The sequence below is a fragment of the Dermacentor variabilis genome, unplaced genomic scaffold, assembly GCF_050947875.1.
Source record: "Dermacentor variabilis isolate Ectoservices unplaced genomic scaffold, ASM5094787v1 scaffold_12, whole genome shotgun sequence".
NCBI lineage: Eukaryota > Metazoa > Arthropoda > Arachnida > Ixodida > Ixodidae > Dermacentor > Dermacentor variabilis.
Genome location: NW_027460280.1, coordinates 42,231,469 through 42,254,764, shown reverse-complemented (window position 1 = coordinate 42,254,764; position 23,296 = coordinate 42,231,469). Strand labels below are relative to the sequence as shown.

The 23,296-nt window shown below is 47.7% G+C and overlaps 1 protein-coding gene across 1 annotated transcript in view; it reads right to left on the bottom strand.

The window, feature by feature from the left end:
- Positions 1-23,296, bottom strand: part of LOC142565810 (uncharacterized) — a 67,573-nt gene that overhangs the window by 1,777 nt on the left and 42,500 nt on the right. Inside the window, exons 6-10 of the mRNA XM_075676347.1 lie at positions 7,819-7,920; positions 4,414-4,489; positions 2,881-2,982; positions 1,134-1,212; positions 111-159 (exon numbers count right to left, since the gene is read on the bottom strand). Coding sequence (XP_075532462.1) covers positions 111-159; positions 1,134-1,212; positions 2,881-2,982; positions 4,414-4,489; positions 7,819-7,920 — 408 coding nt within the window. The remainder of the gene's footprint in view (positions 1-110; positions 160-1,133; positions 1,213-2,880; positions 2,983-4,413; positions 4,490-7,818; positions 7,921-23,296) is intronic.

Here is a 23,296-nt window from a genome sequence, read left to right as displayed (position 1 = left end):
CGTCTGTGATCCGTGCTCATCGGTAAACAAGTGATAAAGACAAAACACCAACGAATCATCTACTCAGGTTTTATCTTCTGTGAGCACAGGTGCACGGCATGTCAACTCACCTCAGATTCCTGAAACTTTTCTCCCCAAGTCATGAGTGCCTTCTTCAATCTGAAAAACACCACAAACACCGTGAGTAGCTGAAGACGAAATACCAACAAGATGTACAACGGATGACAAATTAATTAATTAATTGTTCTACGTGGACCTACAAAACATATGCAAGGGCAAAGGAACGGTACCACACATCGCATTACTTCCAAGAATTTCATTTCGTGGGACATGGGTTTACGTATAGGCTTGTCATCACTGCCGTCCTCACAAACGCTAGTGGGATGCAGAAAAAAATCTATAAGAAAAAAAAAGATTGTGAAAACGATGATGATTTGAGCTTCTTCAACTTTTTCTCAGTGATGCCCACGGAAGGATTACTGACGCTGAGCTCATGGAAAGAAGCACAATAAACAGAATACTTAACTAAATGCCGACTCTAGTCTAGCTGAGTTGTATGCGTATAGAAAATGGCCAAAACGCGCAGGGATCTTATATCGATTGTTAGAGCCCGGGTGCGTGTGTGATGACTGCGTCTTGATACTGGTGGCTAGATTTGTGAGACCGTTGCTTTTTTTTTTTTTTTACAAATAGATTTATTTGGAAGTGGCGCACTGAGATGTCCCGTCCCGTTCTCAGTGCTTGCGTTTTCCTGTGCACGTATGTACGTGGATTTAGGTACAGCATAATAGTAGCTCAATGCATGTTCGTTCCTCGATGATTTACATTGTTTTCTAGCGGTTATATATCAAAACCATTCGTATAAGCTTGGTCTCCGCGCGCCATTCTATAACATTCTTCTTTCTGTCTTTAATCTCTCACATACCCTTTCGTGTGATATTATCGCTTCCTACTTCGTCTATACAGTTGTTTCTCTCTGACACCAAACGCTGCCAAGATGAGACATCAATGTCAACTAGAGAAAAAAAATAATAAAGAAAAAGGGGGGGGGGAACTGCTGCGGCACTCCAGATCTTACACAAAATAGCGACTAGTGGTCTAAAGTTGGAAATGGCTATAGCAAAAGCACTCACTCTTTCTCGCTAATCTTTCCACTGCCAGATTTGTCGAACGTCTTGAAGGCGTTCCTTATGACGTCCTCCGGATCGGTCCCTGCAAGTTTGGACAACGGATTAAAAATCGGCCTGTTGTATGTACAAAGGACCACGGAGCCACTAGAAGTCACGGTGGAACAGCGGGATGGGGAAATGTGTACACATCGCATTGCCCAATACATAAAGCCAGTGCGCAGTTTGGATAAGCCTCATGAAAAAAAATTATGAAGCACTTAGTTAACCCAACGTGGATGAATGCGAAAAAATTGCGACCATCACGCGATGCTTAGACATTATGCCACAACGCAAGGTCGTGGGTTCGACTCCCAACAAAAAGTCGTGGGTCCGAGCGCCTTAATTAACTCTACATTAATTATCTGTACCGTAATTAACTTCGCCATAAATAACAACAAAGGTCGTAGGTTCGGCTCCCACCAAAGGTCGAAGGTTCGTAGCCTTTTTGTGCCATCGTGTGGTCACGCCGCTAACACCGGATTTTTCGCCTCATGAGCCATTTAATGCTTTCGTATTAACATGCACTTACAAGCTACTGCGCCTCAGGTATATACAAACACAGGACCCAGTATGCGGTATCGCGCTGGAAGAAGGCTGAAAAAGTGAACCAGGAGATATTTGTAAGAATGCGTACGGCACTTCGCCTTACCTGCGGGGCGCGTCCCTCTAGTGTGCGAAATTTCTGTCGTTGTATTTATACGTTCCTTCGTGTACTTAAAAATAAGCAGGCTGATGAAGTTATAGCCGTTTCACACAAAACAATATTTAATTACTACGAATATTGCGCTGATTTTGAGAGTGCGGCAGACACGGGTTCTGTCTCCTTTTGTGCTGCTAAAACATATATTCGCACAATTTTCACTTTCCAAACCTTAGCTGTGTGATATTATTTTCCTTTTATTTCATTTCCTTCCTTCCTTTCTTTTTTTCGTCTTCTCAGCATGACGAAAAAGAACAACAGCTTAATTGTTATAAGTACATCCCCTTTCCGTTTCTCCGTTGTTCTACATGTGCATGCTATATGTTCGGTTGGCGTCAGAAAAAACTCTGTTGAAGCATAAGTTACTTCTGCAGGGATCGTAGTCGAAACCGTTGAGAGTGGAGACTGGTATACCGGCTCACCGCGTTTCCTATGCGAACAGTTGTGACTTGTGTTGGGCTGCTAGGCACGAGATCGCGAGGTCAAATTCCGGCCACGGCGGCAGCATTTCGATGGGGGCGAAATGTGAAAACACCTGTGTACTTAGATTCAGGTGCACGTTAAAGAACCACTAATGGTTCAAATTATTCCGGAGTCCCTCACTACGGCGTGCCTCATAATCAGATTGTGGTTCTGGCACGTAAAACCCCATAATTTAATTTTAACAATTGTGAATCATTCCTAAAGTTCTGTCGCCTGTATGGTTGCTGCGCAAAAAAGAAAAAAAGAAAATCCCAGCTCATTTACGTGTAGAGAAGTGTGCTGACATCACCATTGCAGATTTTTAGAAATAGCGGATAAAGTTAGCGCTGGCTATCCGACCTGCACACTAAGGAACCGGAGCCAAAGGTTAGGCTTTACGTACGCGCAGTGTCGCTCACGAGTCTCCAGCACGCTTAGCCGAAGTTTATAAAACTATCGATTAATTGCGCCGGTAATGTGTCGCGACACTCAAGCCATTCGATACACCTTTAGCGAAGACAGTCCTCGAGATACGCAGAGCTTTCGTACCCGAGACACGCTCGCCGAAGATGGTGAGGAACATGGTGAAGTTGATGGGGCCCGTGGCCTCGGCGATCATGCCGTCCAGGTCCTTCTCGGGGATGATCCTGCCTGCAGGTAGCGCATGCGCAAAGACACAGGTGAACGTCATGCGTGAGGGTAGTCGTTGTGGGAGCGAGAAGTAAAAATAAAAACTATTCTCTTATTACAGAAAACAGAATGCATCGCAGCACGTACGTGTCGCAAGTTAGCAATCCGCGCTCTATTGCTACGCCTAAATACAGACATAAATTCACAAATGCACCTAAATTTGCAAGTTATCTTTGCAGCCATTACCCGCCGTCATGACTCAGTGGCTGTGACATTCTGCTGCTGATTATGAGGTCCCGGATTCGATTCATACCTGCAGTGGCCAAATTCTATATATATATATATATATATATTGGTGGCGGAATGCAAAAGAGCTCGCGTGTACAGCAAGCGCGCTTTGACTGCGAGTTAAACAACCGTGACTGATCAAGACTAATGTGGAGCCTTCCCCCATATGACGACATTTCGTAGCCACCACGTTCCCTTGGGACCTTAGATCTCATAAGTCAGCCAACTTTGCAACTAAATTTTCGCGAGGCCATATCCAGTAAACAAAATCATTTGCAAACATCGCCGCGGCAATATGGCGGTAAGAACTGCGGACTTACTGCAAACGTTTTCTAGTCTACTGGCTTGTCACTGAAGTTATCTGAAGACGGTCAGGTTGTAGAGACGAATCATCCATTGTAAATTTTGTTACTCGACAAACTTGTGCGTTGAGGACCACGACAATGCCATATCAACTTACTTTAAAAAAAAAAAAAAACCCAGCTTTTGAATGCCCACAACCAACACTCCATCAGCTTCCATCCTCCTTCCTTGCAGATAAAATAAACACATCTGGGGGCGAACGGATAATTTTGCAAGCGACTCAGCAAGAACAAAACAGCCTATAATAGATAATACCGGTCACTCCTTCAAAGGGGTTGCTTGAATGCTGGGTGGCTTTATTTTACCAATTAAACCACTTGGACTAGGCGTACAAACTTAGAAGTTAATTATTTTCGCAACTACAAATGCGTGTCGCACACTTTTTAAAGTTGTGCAGCGCTAACAATGTATCGAATTCAATATAAAAATATTACCCGTTTTTATTCTTATACTGCATCGTTTTTCAAAAATTTCCCACTCGCTCACATAGGCAGTATCTGACGGAATGTAAACGAGTTGCCGAAAGTACCACCAATCGAAAAAAAAAGAAGGAGTAGTCGTCTATTCCTTCAACGTCGCCGATATGCAATATCATCTTCACAGTGCTATAGCTTGCAGCGTCACTTGTGTGCGTCGGTACAGTTTCAGGGAAAAAGTAACCTAACAAAGCGTGATTAGTAACCTAACAAAGCGTGAAAAAAAAAGTTTCTCATCAGCTTTCCTCGAATCAGGTCGAGTTCTACAGAAACCACGAAAAGAATTGAGGCCGCTCTCAGCTAGAGGGCAGCCTTAAATCCTTACCGAGTGAGTCCCAGGTTGCTCGCAAGTCGTTCTTGTCGACAAAGCCGTCCTTGTTGGAGTCGATCATCTGGAATGCCTGTGAAACGGCGACAACAACCTTCAGCAAGCGCTTCAGACGTGCCTCACTTTCAACTGCAGATGGCGAAACCGTTACAGTGTGGGTTCCACACATGAAGGACCGTCAAATTGAAGGAAAGGTCATAGCAGGCGCCCAAAAATTAAGCACATGCAAATGCGTCCTTATATCATTTTTTTTTCTTCTCGCGACAGAGAGAGGGGGGGAAGGGAGGAGGGGGGAACAAGACCGGGTACATTTGTGGTAGCAGATAACTTCAGAGATATATAGTTATTTCAAGAAATGATCTATTAGCTAATTACGGAGGATGTATGACAGTTGTCATTATGCACGGCACATGCTGCGACCTGACCCCGCTTTTGTGTTCTGCGGTCAGTTGATGTCAAACATGAGTTCTGCATAGACAGAGAGAGAGAGAGAGAGAGAGAGATAAAAAAGTGGCAAAATAGGACGATCAGATTAGAGGCAAAACCCATTAGCCTAATAATCATGGAACTGTCGGCACGCTCCAGCCACTGTTTGCCGATTTGTCCGATGACGCTATCTGGTTACTAAAATTTACTTTGAAATGTTCGAAATACATTTTTATGTCTCTTTTTATGCAGTTCGAATGCTATAAAAACGAACTGAGCACTTGAAAATTTGTGTGTGTGTGTGTGTGTGTGTGTGTGTGTGTGTGTGTGTGTGTGTGTGTGTGTGTGTGTGTGTGTGTGTGTGTGTGTGTGTGTGTGTGTGTGTGTGCGCGTGTACGTGTGTGTGCGTGTGTGTGTGTACGTGTGTGTGCGTGTACGTGTGTGTGTGTGCGTGTGTGTGTGTGTGCGTGCGTGTGTGTGTGTGTGTGTTGAGCAAGACGGGGATTTTTTTCTGTCAAAAGGCGCATTTACTATTCTGGTATAATGTTGTGGCAGCCGAAAACTAGCTTATTTGTTGAAATACACAAAGCAGGCAATTTTGATGCGGGCTAGTCGCTTCATCTTCGATTTTTATGCTTGAAACAGGGCGAAACATCTGCGGGAAAAAACGGCGCTCTGTCTGTCCTCTCCTCCTTTTTTTGCGCATGCACAGGCTGTTCCGTTCTGCGAATGCTCGCGCAAACTGAGAGCGCACTTTTCGCAAAGCTCTTCGGCCTTGAGGCTTCCATTTTGACGCCGCCACCGGCAGCAGCAGTGCACAGAACTTCGCATGCGCCGACGGACGCGCGCAGCAGCGCTTCGGCGAGGCCGGCACGGAAACCAGTGGGGTCGATGCCTGCGCTGTGCTGTGCACGCTGGCTGTTCCAAGGCGGGGACGGGAAAGGCCGAGCGTGTCGGCGCGACTTCGAGATCTCCGAGCGGCGACCGACACTGCTTTGTTCTTTCGGGAAGCGACATCCGGCCCGGCGGCCTTCAGAGCGAGTGTATACTCACCGCCGTCGCCACAAACTTAACAGCGATCAGCAACTCGGTGCGGCAAGTCACAGAGCCTACGCCGAGATAGCGGCAAGATGCTTTGCTGGGATGAATGTGAAACCGGTACGTCCAGGGATCTGGCGGCGGGGGCCACCCCCCGTACACCAAAGCCCGCTAATACGAATCCCTAAAAGCAGCTCGGAGAAAAAGAAGGAGGAGACGGTAGGATTTCTTTTTGTTTGTTTGTTTGCTGATTTCTTTTTTATTTATTATTATTATTTTCTTTTTCAGCTGCCAATGATTTGAAGCGTCCATGGGCCGACTTACGACGAACTGTGCTCTGAGGTCACATTAATTGTGCGCTTTTTTTGGCGTCCAGGCACCCTCGAGTGAGAATTCGATCACTAGTATGTCATGCAGCGCGCTTGGGCCTGCGTAGAGCCGCTTCAGAAGAGAATCAATGTAAACTGAAGCCACAGTAGTAGCGTATTGAATCCTCAATCATGCACGAAAACCTTTGCTGGCACCCGCTCCTCAACGGGCCGTTACTGTACCACCGAGAACGCGGCAGAAAGTCGGCAGAGGCCATGGTACAAAAACAGTGGAGGACGCTAAATGCATGTCATCAACTGTGTGATGTCATAATTTGTATAGTGACCATTTCTTTCATTGTGTAAAAATAGTTTTGCGTTAAATAATCAGCTTATTAAGTGATAAAATGGTTGATACGTCATTGAGGAAGTTGTTGACAAGCTAAACATTACGTGGCGTCCCAAGGTAAGTAGCACAAGCACACCAAGGCCAAGAATCGTGTGGTAGGAAGTAAAAGACGAAAAAAGAACTACTAACAAGAATGATAAAAGAACAGTAAGAATGCTTTAAGTCTGTATAGTCAGCCTTGTAAAAAAACATGACCGATGGTCCATTTGGTAGGTGCCTTTCTTTTTTTTTCCGATCATCGGTGGTACAACTTCTCTGGCCTTAAAGAAAGCGTAATTATGTTGTAACATCTTTTTCCCCCTCTAGTTGCGTTGAAAGCATCGAGAATGACGACTAGGTGCGTAATTCGTACTTAAAGCCGTTGGTTCTACCAGTTTTCCATTGTCTTCAAATCGTGGCCGCTTTAACTTGGGACACTCGGCGCAGAAATATGTGCTGATGCCGATTCGTTTTGTCTCGTATTGCCTCGCTAGCGCGACCTTGATTTCGCGCCTTCGTGTGCTGGCACGAATTCGTGATTTAAAATCGAGCCCAGAAACATGGACACACAGTAGACGAAAAAGCTTTCGTGTCGTCCTTTTTCTTCTCCCTTGTGCCTGCACGTTTCTGTGGCGCACCGGGAGACAGTGCCAGCCGCTCACACTGACCTCGAAACACAAGACGACGACACAACTCGGAACAGAAAAAAAAAAAAAAAAGGACACGCGCACGGGCACTCCTATAACGCGTGCTTCGACTCGATTCAGACCGAGCGAAAGAAGAGACAAAATAAAAATGGCGGAGGCAAAGGGATGGGAGGGTGTCATAAGGACGAGAAGGGAAAATGTGTGTCGCAATGTTGGCGTCGCGGCGGCTAGCAACCACTGAGCGGGGGCGGCGGCGTTTGTGCCGCCATCTGAGCAGCGGTACGCAGGCAGCGAGATGACAGCAGGCATTCGGGGTGGCTCGCGCGTGTCACGCACCGGGGCTGGCTGACACACACGTGCGAGCCGCGGGCTACTCCGCCGCCGTGCAGAGGGCGCCGTGAAAGCCGAGCCCGCCACCGCGGGGACCCAAAAACCGCGTGCGCCAGCCCTGGTTGGCTGGGCCTCGACCGACTCGCGAGCAGGCTGTTGGCACGCGGAGCAGCTCCCTCTCGCCATTCACTCTCCTCCTCCGGCGAGAAGGGCCCAAACTCCGGCGAGGGCGCCAAATTTGGAGCGCGGGAAACTCTGCACCCACCTCTTTGAACTCGGCGATCTGGTTCTGTTCGAACATGGCGAACACGTTGGAAGTGGCCCGCTGGGCGCGCCTCTTGGTGGAGTCACTCTTTCCTCGCTTGGACTGCACCGCAAAAAGAGAGGGAGGTGGAAAGGGCAAAGGAAAAAAAAGACGGGCGTTAGGCAACACTTCGCTCGAGCTGCCTTTGTCAAGAAGCGCAGTGTCAGACCTCACGTTTACGACCTGGTGCTTTTTGAGCCCGCTTATTCTGGCCTTCACGGTGATGCGGCACGCGAGCTCACGGAAACCCTCCGACGACCTTTCAAATGGAGCCCTCGCTGACATCGTCTGCGTCCTTTCGCAAAAAGTAGCGTGCGAATTAAACACAGGCTGAGACCATAACGATTTTCGTGTATATGCGGCTAATGAAACTGCCTGAATTTTCCCTGCCACTGACTCGTGGTATAATTTCTGACACGTGATCTGGTTGAAATAGAGATAATTCGACACCCAGGACGAAGCGAAGCAGAACATGGAAACAGCGTCTGTTGAGCCTTGTACGAGACACACAAGAAGATGAGGGGCGGTTAAAACCAGCTGTTGACGCGCGAGTCCCGTGGTTAGTGACACTTAATGTATATGCTATAACCTCGTCGCGCTCAAGTTCAGTGCGTGAACTTTCCGTCTCCTTTTGCGTGCTTTACAGCACGTGCTGTAAAGAAAACTTCGCTAGATTATTAGGTTTGTTGTTCCAAAGCGATAACCCAGAGACGCCCAAAGGGGAAGTGCGTCACAAAACAGGGCAACGTGCGTGCCTCAAGTGGCAGTTCGTGCCCTTTCATTAAATGGCTTATACTCTCGTCGTGAATTTCTTTTGTGCGCCATGAGCTGGATGTGCCCTAGATGAATACTAGAATTAGTATTCTTGTCGAAAGCGCTAGCCTTGAACGCATTTCCAACATAAAATGGCGCATTATTGGCCCATAAATGACACTCGGCATTTCGATCATCGCTTATTGCTTAGCGATGACCTTCGCATGATTACTCGTCGTACTCTAAACATTAAAATTACGTGATGTCGAAGGAATGTTGTCATTAATATCCATCAACGTGAGATATTATTGCCGCCAAGCAGACTACGTTATTGCGTGCGCAAAACAAGCGAAAAAAAAAAGATTGTAGCATGCCTTGAGTGCTTGAAGCAGTTGGCTTTATCGTATCCCTTTAGCTGTTACGTCCATGAAGTTTACTTCCATTTTAATGTGCTGGAGTTCACCGTCGACCAGACATGAATAGGCACCTTGAAAAACACCAAATTGTGGAACTCACTTATGAGTGAGAGCTGTCAAACGCCACACGCGAAGAGCCTGCTTAGTTACATAATCGTAAACATTATTGTAATCTTTATAGCTGCTTTATTTTACTGACACTGAAAATGTCCCGTGTAGTCAGCACACTGAAGTACGGATTTCTAGACAAAAGGGTGCCTAAGGTTGATGCTAGCCAAGGCCAGTGCGCCAAAACTTTGCAGAGGAGCAATCGCATTTTTTTTCTCTTTCAGTTGGTGAGGCTTTTTTTTTTTTAGTCTGAGAAAGCTTTCACGAAGGATTTAGGCTTTGAAAGAGGAGCTGTCTGAACTCGTGTTAATGAATGTCTCCAGGTTTTAAGAAGCTGGATACCTTAGCTTTCCTTCCTTTCTTTCTTTCTTTTTTTGTTTTTTGCAGGAGCCGTTGTGTTCGACGCAGTGCATTGTTTCTTAGCACAAGCCCCTCCCGCGCCTATGCCCTACAACGTTATAAGGCTGTCCGAATGCCATTATCGTATCCCTTTAGCTGTTACGTCCATGAAGTTTACTTCCATTTTAATGTGCTGGAGTTCACCGTCGACCAGACATGAATAGGCACCTTGAAAAACACCAAATTGTGGAACTCACTTATGAGTGAGAGCTGTCAAACGCCACACGCGAAGAGCCTGCTTAGTTACATAATCGTAAACATTATTGTAATCTTTATAGCTGCTTTATTTTACTGACACTGAAAATGTCCCGTGTAGTCAGCACACTGAAGTACGGATTTCTAGACAAAAGGGTGCCTAAGGTTGATGCTAGCCAAGGCCAGTGCGCCAAAACTTTGCAGAGGAGCAATCGCATTTTTTTTCTCTTTCAGTTGGTGAGGCTTTTTTTTTTTTAGTCTGAGAAAGCTTTCACGAAGGATTTAGGCTTTGAAAGAGGAGCTGTCTGAACTCGTGTTAATGAATGTCTCCAGGTTTTAAGAAGCTGGATACCTTAGCTTTCCTTCCTTTCTTTCTTTCTTTTTTTGTTTTTTGCAGGAGCCGTTGTGTTCGACGCAGTGCATTGTTTCTTAGCACAAGCCCCTCCCGCGCCTATGCCCTACAACGTTATAAGGCTGTCCGAATGCCATTGCAAAAGTTCATTATTTGTATACCCGTTAGGCAGCTGTGTCTGGTTTTAGAGTTTCAGCGGAAAGTGAACGGGGCGTTAATTTTGAGAGGCGGTCGATAGTTTTAACAGGCCATATGCGACGCTGCGTACGTTTGCGGTACTGTGTTTTGAAGTATTCTTCCGGTCTTACTTTTTCGCGCGGTAGTTTTATGAAGCTTTAATCTATTGCGTTTGAAGAACTATGAAGCACTAGATCAAAAGAAGCAAACTAATCTACTTTATTTTTTATCCCGGCCAAGACGGCCGCATTTCGATTGGGGCGAAATGCAAAAAACACCCTTGTACCATGCAACAAGCAAGCACGCCATGCTGGATATGCGCGGTAGTCGTTTATACTTACGCGAGGCGTCAATCGTTATATTCAAGAATGCTATTTATGTATTTACGCGCGGCGCGCAAGGCGTGGCAATGCGTGCGGACAGCGCGACTGAAAAATACAACAAAGAAACTCATGCATTTTGATACGACTGTCTTTGTCAAGCATAAACTCCAAGTTCCTATGCTGGACGTGCAACGACTCCACAGACAGCCCTTGAATAGTCCGCATGCATTGACGGACGCCCGGACAAATGAGATAGCCGGCGTTCAGAAACTTCTTGTCTTCTATTAGGCACAGGCATTTTTTTTATAGGTATGAAGGTGATCCACCATTTCTGCGAAAAACCCCTGCTTTGCAAAGAGGTAGCGTCATCTCTACCTTTTACCGCAGCCGATATCAATGAGCTCTGCGTTCTTTGACACGGACGCACAGCCGGAGATCCTGGAAACCTCTGCGCCGGCCACCATGGATCAGCTGGCGCGCCACAGTAACGCTAGTGCATATAGTGCCTTCGCATATCCTCACCCTCTTATTTTTCTCACAGGAAAGCGCAGCCACGAAGGTGCCTGGATTGGCGCGACTAAAGAGACCGAGGAGAACATGTATTCATCGACTGAATTCGCACCCCCACACCCTGGTCTGACTGATTTCAATGGGCGCATGATAACAATGAAGGGTTTAAAGTTCAACAGAAAAGTGACCTCGCGGAGGTCATTTCGTCAGCCATCACCGGAATGAGTAAAGCGTGCGTATGAGCACGGGTTAAGTGCAAGCCTCCCAAACCACAGGGTCAGATAAGACGGCGAAATAATAACTCGCTATAAGCTGACAATCTCGATCTTCGAATTCAGGTTTTTCGATAAGTTTCCATTTTGTGCCTGAGCGGTAAACCGCGTGAGGATATGCGTGTACGTTCTTATGATCCGCTTTCATGACCGTGTTTTGAAACGTCCACTTTAGTTCGCCTGTTCCGCCACTGGAACTTTTTTTTTCTTCTTGTTAATAGGCAATGCGTGTGTTCAATGTCTTTTGTGTGGAAACTTCTGTCTTCATTTCCTTATTTCCCTAAAGATGCATTTTGCGTCATTAGTTCCCGGCTCGCCCCTTGGCATTGCTTTCACGAGTCATACTTTCAAGAAAGCAGGGTCATTAGAGAGTTTTAGAATAGGGGCCCCAAACGTTTTGGGGCCCCAAAGAAATAGCGTCGAAGCCACTGCGCATGCGCAAGTCGCAAACTCCGTTTGGGTTTTGCGTTTGGAACGCTATTTCACCGATTTAGCGAGAGCCCAAATAGCGGCCCCAAAAGCTTTGCGTCGGCAAACATGGCGGCACCCTTCGAAGCGACGGCTCTAACCTAGCACAAAACTGGGTTCGATTCGCGGTAACGCGTGAAGTTCGCAAGCTAGGAGAAGTGAGTGCGGTTATCGCTTTCTCTCAACTAGCGTGTGTTATGAAGGTTGACTCATTAGACGCCGCTGATTTTGAATTCGATTGTGGATTTTATGGCTTGTAGGCCTAATACGGCTAAGCTTGGCTGGTGAAGGCTAGTAAAGTTGGTTTGCTCAAAACTAAGCGCAACTAATTGTTTGCTGCTTAGAGAGAATAACCTATAAATTGTACTTAAACGCGAATACACGCAAGTAAAAATTATTATTCCTATCATAAAATGGTATATTTTATTTAATTATTTCTAATAGTTTTTCTTTGGCGCCGTAGTGGCGCTGTCAGCGCAAGACGCTATCCGCAAACGTCAAACCCTATTCTAAAACTCTTCACTCCTACGTGCCCCAACGCTAACACCCGCTAAGCTCTTTGGGGCCCCTATTCTAAAACTCCCTATTATCACCCGTGAAATGCACAGCTGGATCCCTGTCTGGCGCTTATTTCCCGTGAGAAAAATAAGAGGGCGAGAGTGACCGCTGTGTTGTCCACTGCTCGTGGGGGCGGTACTCGTGGCTGAGCAGTTTTACTGAAGGCACGCAGTTTTACCGTCGCGCCGCGCCGCGGTGCACGAGAGCAACGACACGAAGAGGACGAACAGACGACAACGTGCCACGTGGCCAGTCCGTGCTGTGCCAACACCTTCCGTGCAGGCACGGGCTTTTGTTTAGCTCTTTCGCTCGTACGGTGGTCAAGAACAACAGGAAGCGCACGTGCTGCGTTTTCCCGTGGGCACCTGCCTCGCTCTTTGGCCATCACCCCTGGATGATGCTGATGTATGCTGCCTGACGCCTACTCTCCCTTTCCCCCTCCATCCCCTCATCTTTCATCCACCTCCCCCATCACCAGTACGCTGCGCCGTGCTCCCATATGGGCTGCAGAATAAGCGTCCTTTCCCTCACCCAAACCACCAAGAAGGGCATAACCCGAATTTCCCACAACGAGATAAGTCTTTCTTCTTTCCGGCAAAATCTGCCTAGAAACAATGGGTGGCGAGGCTATGGATAGGCGGGGTCGTGTCCCCACCGATGAAGAGGATTATGTGCAATTACAGAAAGTAGCAGCGAGCACTTCCTTTAAGAAGAATAAAAAAGCGTGAACTGGTCAAAAAGACACTCGCATGTATGGGCTATGTGTACACTTGCTTTAGTTTTTTTTTTCACTCTTTTTTTTATCTTCGGCACCGGTTGTAGGATTTCAGGCAGTCATATTAGGCAATTAAAATTTTTGGGGTATGCTTATTACTCTTTCATGTGTTACTATATGATCGACGCGTTCACGTTTACGCGGCATATGAAACGCTACCTAAATTAGGCTGAAGAAGATATTTTTCCGTAACCTTGCAAGAAGTCGAAGCAATTTGTCAAAAACACGCAGCAATATGTCATCCAATGCAGTCACGGTATATTTATTAATATTATTCACGTCGCACGTGCATTGCAATACATTTGCCCGGAGGGAAATGTGCAACAATGAAGTATGTGAGATATTGATAGTTCAGATACTGAAGATTCCTACGAACATCGGCGAATGAATTTCCTTACCTCCGCATGTAATGTTCATAAAGTCGAGCATATGGAAGTATTTGAACAACTGCTTCATACTTAAAGAACGCCACAAATAGTTGAGAGATAAAATGGTGTTACTTGTCACAAATTACATCTGACAGCTTTTTTCCATTTTTTTTTTATGTTCGAGTCAAGTAGGACACGGGGGCTGCCTTAAAGTTCTCCCGTGGCACTGTCATGCACGCGAGTGGAACAAGCTACATAACCGCACAGAAAATGCATTAGTATAGATTTCATTTGTACTTATTCATATTTAATTAGCTACAAAACCACAGTTACGCTTCCGTGCGGCACAATATGTCAAGTAATAAAAGTGCCGTGGTGCCGCAAAGTTGTCACAATACGTTTCCGCGCCCTCCGCTTCGCTCGCGATCCTTTTACAGACAGCCATCTTGGTTTACCATGCGCGCCACCTATAGGTCGCGGGCATCGCTAATACGCATTACTAGGGGGATGGTGACGGGGCGGCTCGTCACCCCATCTCCATGTCCACGGTGGACACGCTCGTGCACGCGCGTTCGATGAATAGGAAAAGGTTTAGCTTTTGGTGGCGGGTCCCCCCCACCTTGTGGGTTCTAAACAACTTCTTATCCTGGCAAAGGGGCCTGCTTGAGAAATGGAACCATGCAAAATAACTCAAGTATTTACGCATTCATTTGCAACGTGTGTTCGCCACAGTTTGTCGGACGCCTTTGCCAATGCAAAATTGTTTTTCATCTTCTTTTCTTTTTTGTCGTCGTTCGGGGGGGGGGGGGGAGAGGGAGTAAGCGAGAAAAATTAAATGACAGTCCTGATGCTTCATGGTGGTGGTGGTGGTTACAACTTTATTGACAATCCGGCAAATTCGTGGCCTGGGCCTAGGCCGCCCCCGAGGAGGAATAAATTAAAATTTCATGAATCAACACTATTAATAGATGGTGCGTTGCTTATTACACATTAAAATAAGGAAAGTGGTAAAACATCGCAATCGAGCGTGGCGGACGTGCGTATCTTGATAAGCCACGGGCTAACATCACAATAACACTTAACAAAGTATGGGGCTTCGCATGGGGCTGCGCAGTTCTTCTCAGATATATTTCGTAGATAGCGAAGCGATAAAGTTTTGTCATAACTGAAAAATTTCAATAACTTTGTAAACACTGCAAACGCAGCACGCCTTCCGCTTCGCAGCATGAAAGCACTGATGGGAGTTTATGACAACGAACAAAATAACCAGGCATGCAGCCCAGTAAAATTCGAAGAAAAAAAACTTGGAGGTTGAGCTGTAGTTCAGCTCAGGTTGGACGAGGGCTGTGAAACTCGACATGTTTTACTGCAGCGTATCTACAAGTGTGAAGTAATGGTGAAAACTGGGACTAAATGCGCTTTGCGTTCGTGTAAAGAAACAGTTTTGTTTTGCATATTGTGGACGAACAGAACAGACACTGTGGTTATAGGGACGATGTCGCTTCCTTCCATTCCCTTGATCAAAAAACGCCGAAAGGCTTTGACAAGAAGTTGGCCAGTAGCGAACAAAATCGTTCCCTTTAGTCGAGAGTTCGATGGAAGCCCGTCTGGTCAGGATGAAACATGACAAAGAAAGAGGTACGTAAACAAGACGAAACGACTTTTCTTTTTTAAATTTTGCTTGGTCGGTGTAGGTCTTTCTTTGTGAAAATCATTCCCTCTGTTTTCGAATACACTACTGCCTTTGAGAAATATTACAAGGAAATAAGATACTGGTCAGCGGTGACAAGAAGACGCGGATACAGCGGTTGCCGGAGACTTGGCACTGGGAGATTCTCGGAAGGGTACTTAATATGGGGGGGGGGGGGGGTGCTTCCCCTGGGGAACAGTAACGCTACTTTCTGGGCGCTCCGAACGGCGGAATAATGCGACCGGAATTTTGAACGCGGACCAAGATGCATACTTGTATACGTGGCGCAATGCGTTTGGTAGCTACCTCCAGTTTTCTTTTTCTCACTCGATCTTTGACACCTTTTCTTAATGTTTTTTATTAGTCAGCTGTTTAATGTCAAAACCACTGTCTGTTTTCTCTGAATATCATACAATGGTCTACTTGCATAAATATTCTGCGGATGCGCGAGAAAGGTCTTTTCCAACAAAAATGCTATCAACAACGTACTATTACAACATAGTATGGTTACCAATTCAACAGCTTCGCTTGTAACACCTAAAGCCCCTCCATACACGTTTCCGCCGACCAGGCGGCGGTGGCGCGTGGATGAAGGGACGCTGGAACCGCATGGCGCGTTTTTCGCGCCATGCGGTTCCCTGCGAGGGTTCATCGGTAGTAAAGGCTGCTGAGTGACAACAATATATGCCTTCTTTTTTCTTCTAGGAAAGCATTTGGGTTCGCCGAATTGCGTCCTGAGGAGGGGGACCGAACCTAAAGAAACAAATGTAGTCTGTGGACGAGAGTATTTACAGGCAATGCTTTTCTTGACGAGTTGCCTCGAGTTCTCCGTATCTAGTATGTTTCTAGCCTCTTTCGTGCGCCGATCCTGGACATATTGCGGTATAAGAAACATGCAGATCCCACGCACTGTGGGAATCGATGTAGCGAAGGTTTCCGTGCTGGATGCTTTGATTGACGATAATTAGCGGCAATGTTGACGGCTAAAGCTTAATTTCTTCAACGTTTAGGCTAACACGAGAGTGGTGATTTGATGTTAAACGTTACCTTGCGTGCACCACTGCTGTTTGTCTGCGCATGCAGTACTCAGAACACACAGGGAGAGGTGTTTGCTTGAGGCGTTGTTGTGCGCCATATTTTATAACCTCTGAGAGGGTTGAGCGTTGTCATTTCCTCACATGGCACATCGCATTGTGGCAGAAGCATTAAACTTGAATTGGATTATGCCGTAGTGGCGGACTCCGGATTAATTTTGACACCGTGGTGTTCTTTAACGTGTCCAAAAATCAAAGTGCACATGCGTTATCTTTTTCGCCCCCATCGAATGTGGCTGCCGCGATTGTGATCAAATCCACGATCTGTAGCAATGCCATAGCCGCAAAGCTTACGGGGCGGGGGTAGAAGTGTTGATATGACGGTCGACCGCTTCTGTAGTGTCTCCTGGACCCTGCGGTGCGCTTTAATTAATGCGGTTCTGCTATGCACGCCCTGCGTAATTTGTCCGCTCGACATATTTGCATGGCGCTTATTTTTCAGAAATAGCAGCAACGTACTGTACTGTACCTGTACTGTAACTTAAGCTTATCCTGTTTCTCCGCAACCGCTGTCGTATAAGGGGAATTTCTTTGCCTTCTCACGTCACCCCCCCCCCCCCATTTCTTATATGAGAACTGCCTCTTCTCCTCTCTACAGTTCTATCTGCGTCCCCTCTGGCCTAGCGGGTTAGTAAAAAGGGAAGCGCCGCAGTTTCTGCAATGCTTCTGAGGGGAGCCACGGATAATTACAGCTGTCAAGCGTCCACGGAGCAAGGTGACTTAAGGCACGTTCACACCGAAGGCGGAGCGGACAAGCGGACAAGCGGATCCGGCCAAGCGGCCACGGATTTTCCGCTTTGCGGAAAATACGCGGCCGCTTGGCCGGATCGCGCCCGGACCGATTTTTTCCGCGCGGATAAGTTGGCCGCTTTGGCCGCAGCCAATCAGAACCCGACACTGCGGAAGCGCTGGTGAATGAATGTAAACGAATGTCTTTCTCTGGGCTTTTCGCTTCTGTTATTCAAAAGCGTCAAAACGGCAAGTTGGGCCACTTGGTTGGGATTCATAGTAAGGTTTGTTACAGCGCAACACAAGACAAGGACAAAAGAAGGTATAAAACGACGACACGGCGCCGTGTCGTCGCTTTATACCTTCTTTTTTCCTTGTCTTGTGTTGCGCTGTAACAAATCTTGAAAATCGACGAGACAAGTGACGAGTAAAATGCCAACGATCTCGTCTTCTTCGTCTGAGCTTATTTTGCAGAAGTAGATAGCGGACGGGAGCGCGCCGACCCACCAAGAAAAAATATCGAAAGTGCGCGCACAAACCCAAAGTGCCGCGAGATGGCGCCACATCCTTAAAATTGCTAAAGAAAAATCGAGATGCCCCTCCTTCCCGGCGGCGCGGATAGCCAGACGACGCGGCCGGTCTGAACAGGCGTGGGCACTCGCCGCCTCGCCGCTTTGAAAATCCGCTTGTCCGCTTAGACGCTCCGCTTTCGGTGTGAATGTGCCTTTACTCCGTGCAAGCGGCTAATGTGGCGGCGGCCAGGGAGCTCCAGAGGGCATTGTGGACATTTGACGCGGTGGGGTGAAAACGAGTTTCTCCCGTCGCCTTTCCTCTCTTACTCGCGCCTCACCCCCCGATGCGGTGTGCGCGACAGCAGCAGTGGGACAGTCGAAGGAAAAGGCAAAGAAAGCTTCGCTTCCAAGAACCCCTCACCAGGTCTGGCCATTTTGAGCTGACAAGCGCAGAGCATACAGTGCGCGCCAACGATCGTGTTTGCAAAGAATTACATCGCTACGCGCCGCGGAAAGGTCTGAAATTTCAATCCGAACGCCGTTTTCCCTTCTCTTCGCGGCCCCCGCCCTACAAGCCGGACGGTAACGTACTCGCGTCCCTGCGCCTACGTACTCGGGTCCGCAGTGTGATGTCGCTCGTGGTGACACGTGACTTCGAGTACTATTCAAGGCACCATCTGTTATTTGTGTGATCTGTTGCTTGAATTGACGAATTGAAGTTCAGAGAAATAATAAAACACAAACGGAATGTCTGCGTGTTTTGTGTTTTACTTCGCACCGAAGCAAGATAGATGTACTTGCGCTTCGTCTGCTTGTTCCCACGGTCGTGCAGTCACGTGCGCAGGTACCGAAACTATGCCATTTTCTACCGTGTTGCAGCGCGTAATCGTGCTCTGCGATCCGCACGTTCTGCCTCAGCATTCGTGTAGCACTGAATTATACCGCTAGTCATGTGTCCTTGTGCACAGCGTGCAAAATCGTGCGCTGCGCGAACGAGACAACAGCTCGCGCACGACGCTGTCAGTGGAAGTGCGTACGCCGAAAAATAAAGCGAGGAGAAAAAAAAATGCAGGCGGCGCCTGTGGCGTATGCGTCACGTGATCCTCGAGGTCCGGTATGGGAGAACGCAGGGAAGGAATTTCGCTTGCGGAGTCTAGATGGGGCGAGTGGAGAGAACGTCTAGCTTGGCAGTGGAGCCCGCCTGCTGAAATCATGGGTTCGCGGAAACTGAAATATTTCTATCTTGGCTATTAATGAGCCGATTTGAAATTTTTTGCGGCAGAACACTCCCTAGGGGACATGTAACAACTTGCAGCTTATGAACAAAATTTGCTATGTCGCCTGGTGAGGGACCCTTTAATATGTGCGCCGATGCTCCCGGTGGCATAGGGTAGCGCGGCTGCCCGAACCCTCCCAACCACTCCATCCTTTTCTCTTTGGAAGCTACGCTATTCAACTCGGGCCCGGGGGCCCAGCTCCGTATAATAAGGCGGAACCAGGATACCGCGCGCCGCGCAAGGGCCATGTACTTCTCCCTCAAAGAACTTTCGCCCTCACTTAGCACAATAGTGGAAGCGACTCTGATTGTATATTTATAGATTTAAAGAAGGTTTTCGACACCGTTGCCCACGATTTACTTATTCCCATTAACATTTACTTCCTTCCCCATTAACATCCGCTGTGTCCCAAGTCCCCATTTTAGCACCCCTTCTCTTTCCAACTGCATCACTTCATCTTCAATTAAACTGTTTGCATACGAGTACGCGCTGTACCGAGAAATACCGAACCCACTTGATTGCCGAACGCTCCAGTTTGACCTCGACCATGTGTCTGAGCGGTGTAACAAGGGATGCACGAAATTAAACACAATCAAAAGTAACTTTATGCGCGTAGCTCGTCGTTCAGGAAATAGCACAGGGGGGGCGGCCCCCTCTTCTCAGGTCGACTGTAGCACTGCGGCACCCATTCGACAAAACCTGGAAGTTATTTTATTGGCAGTAGTGCCTTTTGCGGGGCAATTCAAGTTCTCCAATTTCTGAAATAATGACTTAATCGTGATTAATCAGTTGACTGTATATATCAGTGTGTGTCTGCGTTTTTGTGTGTGCGAGCCTTACTGGTTGCCGCCCTATGAGCCCCCCTCCCCCCGCCATTTTTCACTGAAGGGAGACTAAGCCCTGTTCCTACATGGAGTGGGCTCCCATATCTGGAGCCAGTTCAAATGATGTAAAATAAACCTTTTGCGTTCGCTCCTATTCCCGGACGTCGGGGAGAGAGAGAGAGAGAGATGCACTTAATTCTCACGTGCTAATCAATGTGCCTGTAGGATTCCTGGCCTAAACGCTACCCCGAGCCGCAGCAACCCTAATTTTGACGATTCTCTATAACGTGCGATTAATGCGCGGCATAAGAGCCTTTCTACATTGAGGTTTGACTTTATTCATACACAAACAAATACATAAATCTAGAATACAAACGAGGGTCCCAAAGTATTATTACTGAAAACGGGACCTTACGCGCAATGCGGCTGCCGCGGCCGGGATGGAACCCGCGACCTCGTGCCCAGCAGCGCAACGCCATAGCCGTGGCGGATCAAAAAGCAGTGCAGCCGGGCACTTTAGTTTACGTCCTCCAGATAAAATCCTTCTTCAATTGTTGCTGTGACTCACGCATGCGCGGATTCATTAGACACTATAAGCTTGTTGGCAGAACAGCTTCGGAACGCATTATACATCAGCGCCTCCATCTGAGTTTTGAAAAAAATTATATCGAGTACGCGTTCTACGAGATTTCGGAGAGCTTTAGCTTATTGTCCATAAACGTATTACCGTTTGCGGAATACTGGGTTATCGGATAGATGTACGACGGCAAGAACGCTGGTAGTGACACTTTGTGAGGCAGAGTTTAATCATAAAACACACAATGCTACTCCGCCCTCTGGGAGGCACCTCTATTTACACTCTTAAAACAGTTGCCCCCTTTGGGGTGTATAGTTGCCTCACAACAATACTTGTCATCTGTTTTGCCCGCATTTCCTTTCTCTAACGCTGCGAGTCCGGTACTTTCAAGTCACGAACGGCATGCGCCTCATCAGCATGACAGAACATTCTCGACAGGAAAATAGCGAGCGCAGTGTTTGCAAGAAAGGAGACGCAAGCAAGACAGACGAGGATTACCGTTGTGAGGCAAATATACACCCCAAACGGTGCAACTGCTTTAAGAGTGTATCGACTACTATAAGCGTCGGTATAGCGACATAAATAGTACGCAGTCCTTTTATGATTCCTTTCCCGACGAGAAACCTCATGTAACACGAAAACGCTTTTTTAATCTTCACTCAATAACGGGTTTTACCGGTGACGTGGACTGCATCATCATAGAGTTACTGCACATCACGGAGGAACAAAAAAACTGAGGAGCGGCTCTACCCATTCCACACACTAGGAGAAAAGTGTGGAGGAAGTCACGTGGTATTTTTCACGGTAGCGGCCATGTTGTCGGGGCACAATGGCGGTTTTGTTGTGGTGGTGCGTGTTCATGCGTGTGCTGCCCCGTAGGTCTCGTACCATGACAAAGACGTCATGTGTGCAGGATTGCGTTAGTCTCCGTGTTTTCTTCTGCTATGTTAACCAGACCATGCTCTTCCGGCTGTTGTTAGGCCAGGTCGGACTGGAAGAAGTGAAAAGCGTGAAACGAGCGCGCACGCAACGCCGTACCACCACGTACCACGCCACGGGCAAAGGACGATCTGGGAATTTATTTGCCGTCTTCAGTGGATTGATGCTAACGTGTCATCATAGATTGAAACAGGTGTGCTTCAAGATATGTACGATAAACGCCTTGCAGGTCAGTGACACGTGTGCAGTGTTGCTGCTTTTGACAGCGGATGATGCTTTTGTGGCAGGATGCATGTGGTAGGGATGGGAAAGAAGCGGCTGCTGTGAGTAATTAAGGAACGAACTCTGCTTACCACAGGGAAAGCGAAGGCTGGCGGATGCGTTGCAAGAGTGAACAAGGTTCGGCGGAAGAACGTACGCCTGCGCGCGCATCAAACGGCTGATGGTCGCACGTCGGCCCAGTGAACGCGCTAGCCGCACGCGAACGCGCGTACTGTTCGGCACCGCGCGGCGACTACGACAGAACTTTGTTTCCGTAAACCTTCACTTGCCGTGACACCGATGTACCTGAGGCCGCAGCCAGTGTATGTAAACATGTAAAGACGTTCTCCTCTCTTTCGTCGGCGCGCTGTGGCTTGTCACATCTCCGCGGTGCGCGGCCTCGCGAAACTCCTTCATTAGAGTAAAACGATTCCTTCCTCAAGCCATGACCCAACACATACGTGTTCTCATAAACCTCAGATGGGCCAGCAGATGGGCTAGATGTGCGCAAAGTGCACTGCCGGTCATCGCCTGTGCATTCTTATGGTGCAGTGAGAATGCACAGATTTATTTTCAGAAAAGTCGGCAGTAGCGGGTACCGGCCTCACGGTCTAATTTGCAGAATCCATTATAAACTCCTTTCAACTCTAGAGCGCAATACTCGCACGAAATGACTGGCAACGGTATCGCGATCGTATGCCGTCGGTCGGATCACTACGGCACGTGCACTTCAGCGCGGCCCGGCGTGGCTGAGCGCCGACATGACATGACAAGAACTTTATTTGAGTCCTGAGGAACTGAGATCTAGGGGAGCCGAAGGCTCCCCAAGATCTAGTCGGTTGCTCCACCCACGATGGTATGGCGACAAATGTAAACAAGAGAGGAGAATCTGCCCCAACAAGGCGGCGGAGTAACGCCAACTTCCTGCCTCACGGAGGCTTCACAAATAGTGACGGCAGGGTCTCTCCTCAGCTTTCAGTACAATAGCAATTATATGGACACTCCAGGCGCATTTCTGCCGTCGCCGTCATCATCGCCGTGATGTTCCGTATAAAGTCATATGGCGTTAATATCGTCGCGGCGCCCCTTATGCTGTGTGTGCGAGTGAAAGTGTGCGAGGGCGAGCCGACGATGTGGCTCAATATCGTGCGCGCAAGGGAGGAAAGCGGGAAGGATGCGCGCCGTCTCCCGTCGCGCGCAAGGCAGTGGGGCTGGGGAGGGAGGAAGAGGGGGACATGCTACTCCGACGGCCGCCCGGACCCTATATTGAAAGCGATCTGCGATGAGTGCACCGAGGGTTCATAGTTTTGTGTGCGCTCTGTACTCGCCGCTTAGTTCGCGATGAAGCGAGAGGCAGCACGAAGGTCAAGTCGCTCACTGTTGCTGCTGCCGCATTTTCTCCCTGCAGCGTTTTGGCAGCCAGTTTGCACGCTCATCGAGTGAGATGTGTTCATGTTTGCTTGGGCGCGCATGACACCATGCTTGTTAATGTAGTTAGTAAGCGAATGTTTACTTCAAGTTTATACCTCCGATAAACCTAATATCCTTACTTCGTATAGCTGTCCACTAATTTGCTATCGCAATCGATGCTTCGCCTTTCGGGCGAAACTGCGACTTTTTTTCTTCCTCCATGCTAACTATTAACTACACTCCTCCATACTAACTACGTGTCCTCTTACTTAAACTCTGCGGCAACAGGTGACGCCATCAACTTGGCCGCAATGGTTTACTTCGTTTACGGACAAGCTAAGTGCTCTCTATTTACTTACGAAGGAAATACAGATTGTGCAAAACCTGTTGGCTTTGTAAAGCCAATTGAAAAAAAATTGTTGGTTTTATCGCAATAACGCCCGACGAGACAA